Source organism: Paramormyrops kingsleyae, chromosome 12 (assembly GCF_048594095.1).
Source record: "Paramormyrops kingsleyae isolate MSU_618 chromosome 12, PKINGS_0.4, whole genome shotgun sequence".
In the NCBI taxonomy this organism is placed as follows: Eukaryota; Metazoa; Chordata; class Actinopteri; order Osteoglossiformes; family Mormyridae; genus Paramormyrops; species Paramormyrops kingsleyae.
The window spans coordinates 11,741,047-11,752,588 of record NC_132808.1 but is presented as its reverse complement, the minus strand read 5'-3'; the positions used below and the strand labels follow the sequence as shown (position 1 = coordinate 11,752,588).

Below are 11,542 nucleotides of genomic sequence, written 5' to 3'. Positions count from 1 at the left end.
ACCACAGAGTCCATGAGGAGTAATTAAGTTTGCCACTACTGATCATATCCCTTTTCTTTAACAATGTATTGGGGTGATGTACCTGCAGTTTTGTGTGTGAATACTGACATGTGCGAGGGGAAAATATACTGGTCTAATTTATCAGAGGTGGACTGTATAGCATACCTGGCTCAGTTTGACAACTTGCTGGGTAAGATTGAGCTCCCAAAAGAGGCAGCTGCCTGTTGTGACACTAATTGCAAAAACCCTCAACATGGGGTTGCGTTGTGCTCTCTGTATGAGAATGTGATGTAGTCCCTTCTTGTCTCAAGCAGGTTTCTGTGTAAGACCAAGAGGTATAAAGCCAAACCAGTGTGGGATGGATATGTTGAAGAGCTCCATGCGGAGGCTAGAGGGGCCTTTAAGGATTGGGCTGAGGCAGGCTGGCAAAAACATGGTCCTCTGTTTGATCATAAGAAATGGATGAACGCCAATTTTAAAATATTACGTTTTATTAAAAGGAATGAAGACACCCTGAGGTCAAATACACTTGCAAGGAAGTTGCAAAAGAAATATGTAAATGATTTCTGGAAAGAAGTTTTAAAAATTTGTCATTCTAAAACACCCTTGCCAGCTAATATTGATGGTGCAAATGGTTCAGAGGAAATTACTCAGATGTTACATTATTGTGAGCTATTCAACTGTGTTAAAAGTTACCCCTTTGTAGTGGATAACACTGAAAATAATGAAGATGTGATAGTCTCTCCACAAGAGGTCTATGATGCAGTTAAGAGTCTAAAGGTCAATAAGGCATGTGGACGAGTAGGAAACTCGTCCCTCTGCTTGCCATCTGTTTTACAGGATTTTCAATTCATGGCCTTTCACCTGACTCCATTGTATCTGTAATATCAGGGCCCTATCTTAAATAAAATGGAAATTTTTATTTTGACCACTGATAATCGATATCGGTACCGGTACTTGGTGTTCGGTACTGATACTCAGCGGTACTTCATTTTGATACCTTGCTCTGAATCTCTGATGCCTGGTTTGTATCAACATAAAAAATACAGTAATAAAAAATAAGCCCCAAACTAATTTCAAACATTGGCAACTATTTATTTTGAACAAACCCTTCCTGAAACAGACCACAAAACTGTAACCAGAAACATTATTTTAACAATTCTTTTTAAGGAAGACAAGCAGGGGCGATTCTAGGTTCAGAGCTTTGGGGGTGCTGAGCACCCAGAGAGCTGCCCAGCAAGGCAAGATACACTTTACTCGTCACAATGCGACTTTTTCCCTGCCTCTCAGTGTACTTTCAATCAAAAGGCAAATAACCAAACCACGTGTACATTTAATAAAATATATGACTATTTAAACACTGATCCAACATTATTCTTGATTGACAGATCATGATCTTCTACTTTTACCTGAATGCCCGTCCTTTTTTTGAAAAAACTTCCTTATATCCATTATGAACCTGGCTGTCTTTCTGTGAAAAATACACACACACTCACACACACACACCAGAAGTTATAAAGTTAATGGGCATCCAGTCAGTTAGCTACCTTAGGTTTAATATTCGGAACATTAAAAAAATAACCAGCTTCTCTCGTTCCATTTCAAAGAGGACTGGTAAAACGGTTGGCAATTTAAGTTTTTAGATTTAGGCTATATAAATTTCAATGGGAGCAACAGGACGGTCAAAATGTTGCTGATTTTCCTACAGAGTAGGGCGGATTGTAGAGTAGCAAACATCGTCAGAAAACGTGTTTTCAACACTGCAGTTTACCTGTAAGGGTAACAGGGCTGTCAAGTTTTGAAGACAGGCAAGAGTGACATTCCACAGGATGCCTTTTCATTGGTTGTTGTGTTGTATTCTACCCAGATACAATAGTACTATTTTCTGACTGGCTATTGTGTAGACCCTTTCTTTTTTTTTGATTGGCTGGTAAGTGACAGGCTCTTGGGGCAAATCTTGTCCGACTTCAACGTCATAGAAGAGGCGTGTTTCATCCGAGTTCCGACTTGGAGAGAAATAATCGAATGTGTCATAATGTCACTCAGCTCAGAATTTCCGAGTTCCGAGAGAAAAACGAACGCACCATTAGACTCCAGCGGAGACACGCTTGTTTTATAGTGAGGCGCTACTGTGCCGCGGTCTGGGGAAAAAATGGGCTCTGCGGCATATTAGCCTACAAATTATTTTTCCGCGTGAGAAATACAATGTGTGGCGGGAGTGCGTGACAAAAGAATGAAAAGAGTGACTGTCACTCTCAATGCGTGACACTTGAGAGCCCTGGGGTAATGTTTTTCAGCTAATAAGAGACATGGTCTGACTCCTACTACCTAACTATATAAAGAAAGAGTTACTGAAGGTTAAATGCAGCTAACATGTCCTGTTTTAAGCCAAGTACTCACACCGCTCCAATGCGTCTCAGCCACCATTGCTGGAGCCAATCAGAGTAGCGGAGAGTGAAGCTGGAACGAACCATTTTTCGGGGCTGGGGGGGGGGGGGTATCTATACTAGTTATTAAAATATTACATCTGAATGATTTTTCATATTTCAATACTGTCTCACATAAACAGCATGAACTGTCAAAAAAAAGTTAGAAATCTTTAGAAATCTTTGGGGGTGCTTTTATTCATTTTGGGGGTGCTGAAGCACCCCCAAAAATGGGCTAAAATCGCCCCTGAAGACAAGTATGTCAACCTTTTCGGGTGAAAGCCGTGCCCGCTCCACACTCACAGTGCCCCCTGCTGTTCAAAACACCCGATCTGAGGAGGCCTGAACACACAGATATTTTTTTGGCCAAGTTAGTGAACAGTGGCATCTGGTCCCTCTTCTGCCACCACAGGATAAGGTTCACTGAGCTGAGGACTGCCGGGTGGCTCCTGTATAGCTGTACCTCCTTCTGGGCCTTTTCAGTGATTGATGGCCCAATCTGCAGTGCAGTCTTGCCTATGTCAGGGTATTGCTCCACAAAGCGCTCTATCATTAGAAAGAGGCTGTTCCATCTCGTCCTGACATCCAAGATGAGGGCATGCTCAGGAAGTCCTTTAGAAGATCACAAAAGCAAACATATAACAGGCATTTATTTTCCCCAGTTATGCATAGCAAGAATAATGTAGACATTTGTGGTAAAGCTTAGAAACAATAATTAAACAAAATAACACTATAGAATAAAATAAAGTAACTAATAAACTCCCATTCCTTTTGTCATTGACCACCATAAACTTACCAAGTAGACTCTGTTTTTCCTTTAGGACAGGTTTGAGTTGTTGTTTATTATGAGTCCACATTCTATCTTATGAATGTGATCACTGCCCTGTGGCACTCATTTACTGCTGTTCTTACGTTACAATTACAATATCAATTTGTTTTTTATAAAAATATCCCTGAACAATAACTAAAACAGATAGTTCACTAATTACCTGAAGCTGCAGTAGAACTTGTCGATGGCGTAGTTTTGATGTTCTCAATATCGATGCTGGCTGCACGGATGATTGTTGGTGCAGGCGCTGTACCTTTAACTGTGGCACTCCGACTATCAACACCAAACATTCATACACCCGTAAACATATTTTATGTTTAACGAGGTGTTTCCTCAAGTAGTCAACGTCGTTTTTTGTTGTCGATGTCATTGATTACGTTGACTAATCGTAGCAGCCCTAATAAATAGATAAATTTATTATGAAAAATCTGAGACATTTGGGTGTTAGAAGTAAGACCTTGAACCCCTGTTCTACCCATTTCATTTTCCAGTATTAGTACCAATAAAAGACACAGAGAAGTTCTGTATTGTAAAACATATGAGGTAGGTAGAAGTCTCTGTGTACTTCCATCAGGTCTGTTCCAGAATGGCTTTTATACTGTGCATTTTGCTTTGGGGCCCGCCGGCAATATGACAAAGTGAAGAGTTTATTATTACCTCGGTCTTGTCTAAGACCGACTCTCAACATTTCTGGAGCCAAGGATGACATGCAATGTGCTCCAAGGTTGGACGATTGCTGTGATGTTCCCCTAGGCACCAGTCCATTAGATCCCGAAATTCTGAAAACAGACAGTGGAGTTGGGACATTATTCAAAGTGAGAAGGCTCTGTCATCAGGCGTGGTCAGTGTGACATTGCTGACACTAACCTTCTGAGACTTCTCTGGGGAAACGCAGAGATTCGGTTTCCTGGCTGCAAGATGGTGCCGATCCACACACCAGGCGGAAGAGCATTTCTCCGATAGCCATGGTGGTGTAGGTGGAATTGAAATCCCGCAGAAATCTGGCCCGGGACTCATTCACAGCTGCTCCTATGAGAATCAGAAAAAATAATGAGATGAGAGAGATAAGATGCCACAGACGCTGATAAACACACTTTAAAACTCACTTATGACAGAAAGCAAACAGTATAAAGGAGTGATATTTGTCTATAATTAACATGATTTTTTTCACTAACCCAAGTACTCTGGATCGAGGCTGCCTTTCAGAAAACCTCCACATCCAAAGTCTATCAGTTTAACCTGTAGACTGTCTGTTTGGATGAGGAGGTTTTGTGCCTTGATGTCCCCGTGCCGGACGCCCCGATCCTCACAGTGAAAGAGGGCCAGCACCAGCTGTAGCAGCACCAGCTGTGCCAGCTCCTCACTCATGTAGCCACCGCGTTCCATGCAAAAGTGATAGAGATCCAGACACGGCTCAGGTCTCTCCATCACTATTGCATGGCTTGCACGATCGTCGTACCACCCATCAAGCTTGACGATGTAGGGGCAAGCCGGAGGGATGCTCAGCTGCTTCATCAAAGCCACCTCCTTCGGCATCTTCCCCCCAAGTGCAGGCTGTGAGGTTGTTGAAGCAGATAAAAGATACAATGCAGGGAGCAGAAAATACACTTATCCCATTTTAAATGTTAGTGTGTCGTCCTACAAGCTACTTACTATGTCTACCTCTTCCCTTTCCTCTCTGCGCACTTCTTTGATGGCTACCTGGGAAGATTAGACATTATTTTTATAGAGAGAATTTGCACATAACCAAACATAAAAAACTGACATAAATTCAAATGCACTTCTTATAAGAACATGGAGTCCATAAAGACTGCACATACTATATATGTATATGCATGTTGAGACCTATTGTAAGATATAATATCTTACTGGTAATCCGTCGTCCTTCCGGATTCCGGCGAATACGCTGCCAAACCCTCCACTACCAATTAGAGCCCCTCTAGAGAAAAAATCCTCCAGTCGTTCTACAGCACAGTGAAGAAGAGTGGGACACAAAACAATACTCAGCAGCTAGTCAGGGTAACATCCAAACCGACATATATTAGTTATTATCTAAAACCACAAGCAACCAGAGAAGAAACTTTAAAGCATTAATATGAATTGCATTAATATTAATATGAATTTGGGAAGCTTCATTTACATTTTGATTTAGATATGCAAACCCACATGCCTGTACTAGTTTAGCAAATGACTAAACAATGAATGTTATGTGCGTTTAGTAGTCACACACTGAAAATCAATAATCTGTGAAAATTTACCCTCAACCAATGTAAAAGATTGAGAGAAATATAAACCTTTAGAATTAAAGGTGGTGGGTTTGGGACTCAAAACTGAGTGGCCTGCATCATCCAAAGCTGTTGGCTCCATTTTTCTTAGCGTCAGCTGTTGGCTGATTTCCTGAAGGAGTTTCGTCCGAAGTGCCGAGATATCTGCCGGAACTCCTCCAGTGCCACTCCCAGCTACGGCTTCACTGTAGCCACTTTGTGCTACAGATAATGAGAGATAGACAATATTACTGAATGACAAAGTGGATTCGCTGTGGATGTAGAGTTAAGTTTTGAACTGAGACATATGCAAATACCTGGGGTGCTTAGTGACAAAATATAGACTAAAACTACTAAAAATATATATCTACTCACAGTGACACAGCATGACACCTCAGTGTAAAACTAATGTGAAAACATGACCTGAAAGCTAAAACTGTAGATGCATCAATCTGCCATGTTTCTGACATACACACCTGCAGCAGGACTTTCCCTCCTCCCCCTTTTCACTGGGCGTCCCTCATCCTTGCTCGGTGAGCGGGATCTCTTCCTCCCTCTCACTCGAGACTCAGAGACTTCAAAGAAAGGTCCCAGGAAATTAATATCATACACTTATGATGTGGTGCGTAGATGGATAGACATTCATGGTCAGTATTATGGCCCCGGACCATAGTAAGTGTGGTGGGGCTTGGAGCTTACCGTGAGCAGAAGACTGGGGTACATGTAGGATTGTAGGTAATAATAATAATAATAATATGCAGTATGTTTCAAAAGCTAATATTTGTTGTTTTTATATTTACGTAAACTGATTCAAAAATCCTACCATTTCTTTAACTGTTTAATTGTTGTTTGCTATTAGTTAACCTATGACATCAGTCTGGTTCCAATCTCCAATGATAACTTCGTCACATGACAAACCTTTAAAGGGGCCCTTCTCGGCTTTGGCTGAGGATGTCGATGGATGAATTCTGCCTTGTGAATTTAGGTTCCTTCTCGCCCTTTTCACAGGGTGTCCCTCATCCTCACTTGGTGAGCGGGATCTCTTCTTCCCTCTCACTCTAGACTCCGAAACTTAAATGAAAGGTCCCAGGAAATTAATGTCATGCATTTATGAGGTAGGCATTCAAGACCACTAGTATGGCCATTATCGCCACAATATTATTCTGATCTTAGACAACTACAAGATAGCCAGGGAATGTGCACGAAGAGCTACAGAAACCTTCAATGTGAACAGTCCATACAGAGAGGATAAAAGGCATAAGAGCATTCTCCCATTCAGATATAGGACAGATACTTAAAGTAAATACTTGTGAGTCCTATTTCCTATATTATGCCATTATAACTGTAAACAAATCATGACATGAAAATATCACCACATCCAATGAATTCAATACAAATTAAAGGTTATTCTGCTTAACTTTGAGAAAGTTTTAAGATAGACTGAAGGATAAAAGTTATATTCATTTAAAGAATTGAAATATTTTAAAATATTACGTTGCTAAATGTTAGCTCACCTGAAGGCTTGTTAATTTCCATGTTATACTTCGATTATTCCAAAATGCCAGTATGTGTGAATCAGCTAAAGCAAAATTCTGTGCAGGTTTGTATGGAATGTTAAATAAATTACGCAATATGTCGCGTACTGCAACGCAAAATTCTAGAATGTAACTACCTTGTCCAATCCTAACGCGCTGTCAAAATACCGTTTGCTGATTGGTCAAAAAATTGAAGCCCTCAATATACATGTATTCTGAGTATTGTAAAATACCACGTAAGACCCCGCAAGATCGCTACGTATTGTTTTTACTATCATAAACTTCAATGATGTAAATACAGAAAAGATGAGAAAATATCTAATTGGAGGATAGAAAACGCAAGCGACGGATAAAAGGTGTACTGTTAAAAGAAAGGGCATCTCAGAAATCTACTTGGATGCCTGTTTTGTTATAAATAATAACGTATAATAATGTAGTTTAGTTTTCTCTTGAGGGTAGAGTTAGTCAACCACTCCCAGCCTAGCTTTACTCTGACCACAGCCGCAAGCGTTAGCAAATTTATCCTTTATCTCTTGACATCACCTACAAATAATTTAACGCAAACCGATAAAACATTACTTTAACAAAATCTAGAGCGTATCCATGTTAATAAAACAAAACGTGATTTTTAGGCGAGGCAAATAGTGTTGCGATTTGAAAAATACCAATTACCTGTTATTTTAGCGCGGTATATTTATTGATGTCATCGGCAGCATTAGCCAAATCGAGAAATCCCGGTGATATCTCGCAATGGCTCAGAAACATGTCGCTTTAATATCATAATATCGCCCAGATATTATACCATAGTATACAGTACTTTGATGTTATTTTAAAAATCAATATTCCAGTATTAATTCGATCAAATTTGCCAAGCCAGGAATGGGGTAGAGGGCGTGGTTAATTTCGAACAAAATACCGCCAAAGCCCAGCCTGCAACCGCCCTCCCAGGCCCCGAACACGACGGCTGCTTAGCGTGTACGTTACTGCCACGCGGAACTGTTGCGGCATGGAGAGCCCCTTAAAGGTTAGAAACACTTATGTGAATGTTTGATTTAAATTCATTATCAATTTGACTTAGTTTAGACAACGGTTAAGAAATTACGATGGTCAACACGTTAAATTATCACTTATTATTATTACTACAATAAATCCTGTATATTTTGTGACAATTGTAAGGAGCGAGAGAGTACACATGAAAACTACTGCGTTTCACCTAATATTAACTGATTGACATAATTTAATTATAGCCTACACTGCGTTTCCCGCTCTATGTAGTACACATGTAGCCTCCTTTAATATGCAGTCCTTTTAATAACGTGCAATCTCTGAACGAGAGTAAACAAAAATAACGTGAGTGCTTGCTGGTTTAAACTGGCCAACTTTATGTTCTTTTCTAACTTTTCTGAATCAAACATTTTATTATTAATAGGCATTTTCAAATGATAAGTCAGAGTAGAAGTACGTGTACCCTGGCGCCACCCATCCAGTTTGTTCCAGGTTCGGAGTGACGCCAGTTTTTCAGGCGCGAAAAGCGGTTCTCAGCAAAAATAGGCATTTAAAAGATCTGTTGGTAGTTATACTAACATCATACCATAAAAATTGGTAAATGGCATAACGGACACCTTTCGATATAGTTTCAATGAATAAGCTACATATCCTAGACATGAAAAATATGAATATTAATTATTTCAACCATTTCCCTAGTTGCATGTCTGTTGACGCCGAAAACGGAGGCTAGATGTGTACTATAAAGTCAGAAGTAAGCACAGTGTAGCCTATAATTATGTTAACAGAACGTTAGGTGAAGCGTAGTAGTTTTTAGGGGCACTCTTTTAAAAAACGGGGGTAAAAAAATCACGAAAAAGATACAGGGATTGCTGTGTATTATTTATAATAATTGTATTTATTATTATTACAATTATTATTACTACTGCAATTGAGCACACACTTTTTAACCTTGCTCTAAACTAAATGTGGCGCGCATAGGAAAAAAAAGTAAATAAATAAAAAAAAAATTAAAAAGGGTTGAAACAAGCTATTGTGTATTCTTAAACCAGCTATTATTGCTGTAAGATATCACAGTAGGAATTGAAGCGTGTGACATGGGTGGAGCCATAGGGGTGGAGCAGTTGCTTCCAGGTTGCGTAAGGGGCGGAGCCCGCCCTGCCCTCAGACGCACTTTGGATGAAGAATAGAAAAGGAGCAGGCAGTCATCTTTGCTTTACTCACCCCTTTACAGGTTAGTACAGGGGAAACTGTCGTCCGTGTTGTGTTTTTTTTCCATTAATTCATGACTAATGTTTGTTTGCTTACATATTTTAGTGTTATTTTGAACTTTTAAGTATAAAAAAAAGGGAATAGAAGGGTTGAGATACTACTTGAGATAAACGGTGAATAGCTGTCTCGCGAGCTATCTGTGGCGGCAAACAGAAGTGCTGCAGACGGTCAGCTACCGGTCATGGTGCGCTCCCAGACATTTTTGTGAGACAGAAATTTCGCAATGTTAAATGAGCAAATGAATTCATCCACTGTTTTGTGAGACGGTTATCTTACAAAGTTCAATTGGTAAAAATGGGTTAAGATACCTCGGTTATAAGACATGATTATTAAAAATATTTATTAAGTTAAGAAGTGAAGAAATGATTGTGCCTTTGATAAATGTACCTTTGATGTTTTATATCTAGCTTTTAGCAGATAGTGTTTTATAGTAATTAACACTCTTTAGGTGCAATTCTTAGGCTTTGTTACTTTGTGGAACTCTATTCAGTATTAATAAATAGTCAGGTGATAGGCGGCTACAGGTAGCCAGATTAAAATACTATGAAATACCCATGAATTTGCACTATTGAGCTGTAGTGTTTATTATCACTCCTGTAAAGGTGAAGAAGGGTATGTGTTGATGTTGTTTTGTGGATACTTAAACATGTGATTGTTACGTTCTATAATGACAATGTATGTATTTGTATAGGTTATATGAATGAAATTTTACTGAACAAGTTTACAACTGAACCACACTCTGACCAAGGAAAGAATTATTACACATAGATATTTATCAGTTGTTGTCCATAAATAAACAGACACACTTTGGATGAAGAACAGAACAGCAGCAGCCTGTGTCATCTCTTTGTTTTACTCACCTGTTTACAGGTACTTAACTTTATTATTGTGGTACCACTCTTGGGACCCGTAATATAAACATAACTTTATAATGAACTGAAATCAGGCATTCTGTTATTGATGGCAGTTATGAAAGGTAAACTCAATGTAGAAACACAGGGCTTGCAGTAACAGCACTGTGGCAGCAACGAGGTCGGACTGGACAAATTTGCGGATCCACGCCACAGCAGTTCCGCGACGTCATGCATCCAGTGTTCCTACTGTAGAATCCAGGTGAAGTAGGACAGTTTTTGCCATTCTGATTTCTAGTTAACATTGAAAAAATTACTCAATGTAATTAGGCTGTATATATCTTACTGCAATCCTTAAGATGTCTCCTTATGACATCAAAATAAAATAAAAATTCTTACTTATAGGATAGGGGGGACCAGGGACAATTGTAACACTTCTGGGCATTTTTCGATTATTTCAAAATCCATTTATACTGGAATAGCCAATTTGCTATATTACAAGCATTAGCATGTCAGGTACTGGAACAATACATTGAAGTGGTTTTATAAAATATGTACAGGTTGCAAAATTAATTTAAATTCAGTCACTCCACTGTTACAACTGTCCTTGTGCACAGGGAAATTTGTAACACATGCCAGGGACAGATGTAATAGAGAATGCTTAACTTAACTGTTTTTCTGACTGCACTTTTCATTTGAACAACCCCCATGATTGATATGCCTACTGAAGAATTGTGTTACAAGTTTGAAACAGGTTAATAGTTATTGCAATTCTTGTGTAATATGTGCTTACAGTTTTGAGAAATGAGTGTCTCTTTTTGTGACACAGGCTTGAGGTTTTAAAAACTGTTTGAGAATATTCATGTGGGTGGGAAAAAAATGAGAAATAAAGCAATAATGCAGACAACACATTTATTAACTGACAGCATTTGGGGATATAAACATGGGCTGATATTATGTGCTGTACAGCTGAAAATGTCTCCGGGGGCTGTTAGTTCTGCTCTTCAACATACACCTGTAAAAGACAAAATATGATGCACTGACAGAGAACAAAAATACTATGTAAATGAGTGTTTTAGTAGAGGCAGGGCCGTTTAATGTAGATCAATGTAAATAGAAAAATTTATTATGAAAAATCTGATATGTTTGGGTGTTAGAAGTAAGACCTTGAACCCCTGTTCTACCCATTTCATTTTCCAGCATTGGTACCAATAAAAGACACAGAGAAGTTCTGTATTGTGAAAGATATGAGGTAGGTAGAAGTCTCTGTGCACTTCCATCAGGTCTGTTCCAGAATGGCTTTTATACTGTGTATTTTGCTTTGGGGCCCGCCGGCAATTTGACAAAGTGAATAGTTTAT

General features: G+C 39.3%; 1 protein-coding gene and 1 long non-coding RNA gene across 4 annotated transcripts; one reads left to right on the top strand and one right to left on the bottom strand.

The window, feature by feature from the left end:
- Positions 1-2,598: 2,598 nt before the first annotated feature.
- LOC111859310 (serine/threonine-protein kinase pim-3-like) lies at positions 2,599-7,970 on the bottom strand. Of its 2 annotated transcripts, none has more exons than XM_023841858.2 (11): positions 7,034-7,970; positions 6,438-6,590; positions 5,996-6,094; positions 5,550-5,741; positions 5,125-5,219; positions 4,909-4,956; positions 4,431-4,809; positions 4,123-4,284; positions 3,913-4,034; positions 3,416-3,528; positions 2,599-3,038 (listed from the first exon to the last, which is right to left on the bottom strand). In XM_023841858.2, the coding sequence occupies exons 1-9, from the start codon at positions 7,053-7,055 to the stop codon at positions 3,937-3,939; spliced, it is 1,248 nt and encodes a 415-aa protein (XP_023697626.2). In that variant the 5' UTR covers positions 7,056-7,970; the 3' UTR covers positions 2,599-3,038; positions 3,416-3,528; positions 3,913-3,936. The 2 variants fall into 2 exon arrangements, with proteins under 2 accessions (XP_023697626.2, XP_023697625.2); XM_023841857.2 differs by having other exon boundaries at positions 3,416-3,652; positions 7,034-7,967.
- Positions 7,285-11,507, top strand: LOC140593644 (uncharacterized). Of its 2 annotated transcripts, none has more exons than XR_011994056.1 (3): positions 7,285-8,078; positions 9,112-9,293; positions 10,132-11,507. It is a non-coding gene; the product is annotated as an uncharacterized lncRNA (long non-coding RNA). The 2 variants fall into 2 exon arrangements; XR_011994055.1 differs by having other exon boundaries at positions 7,299-7,410; positions 7,932-8,078; positions 9,112-11,507.
- The last annotated feature ends 35 nt before the right edge of the window (positions 11,508-11,542 follow it).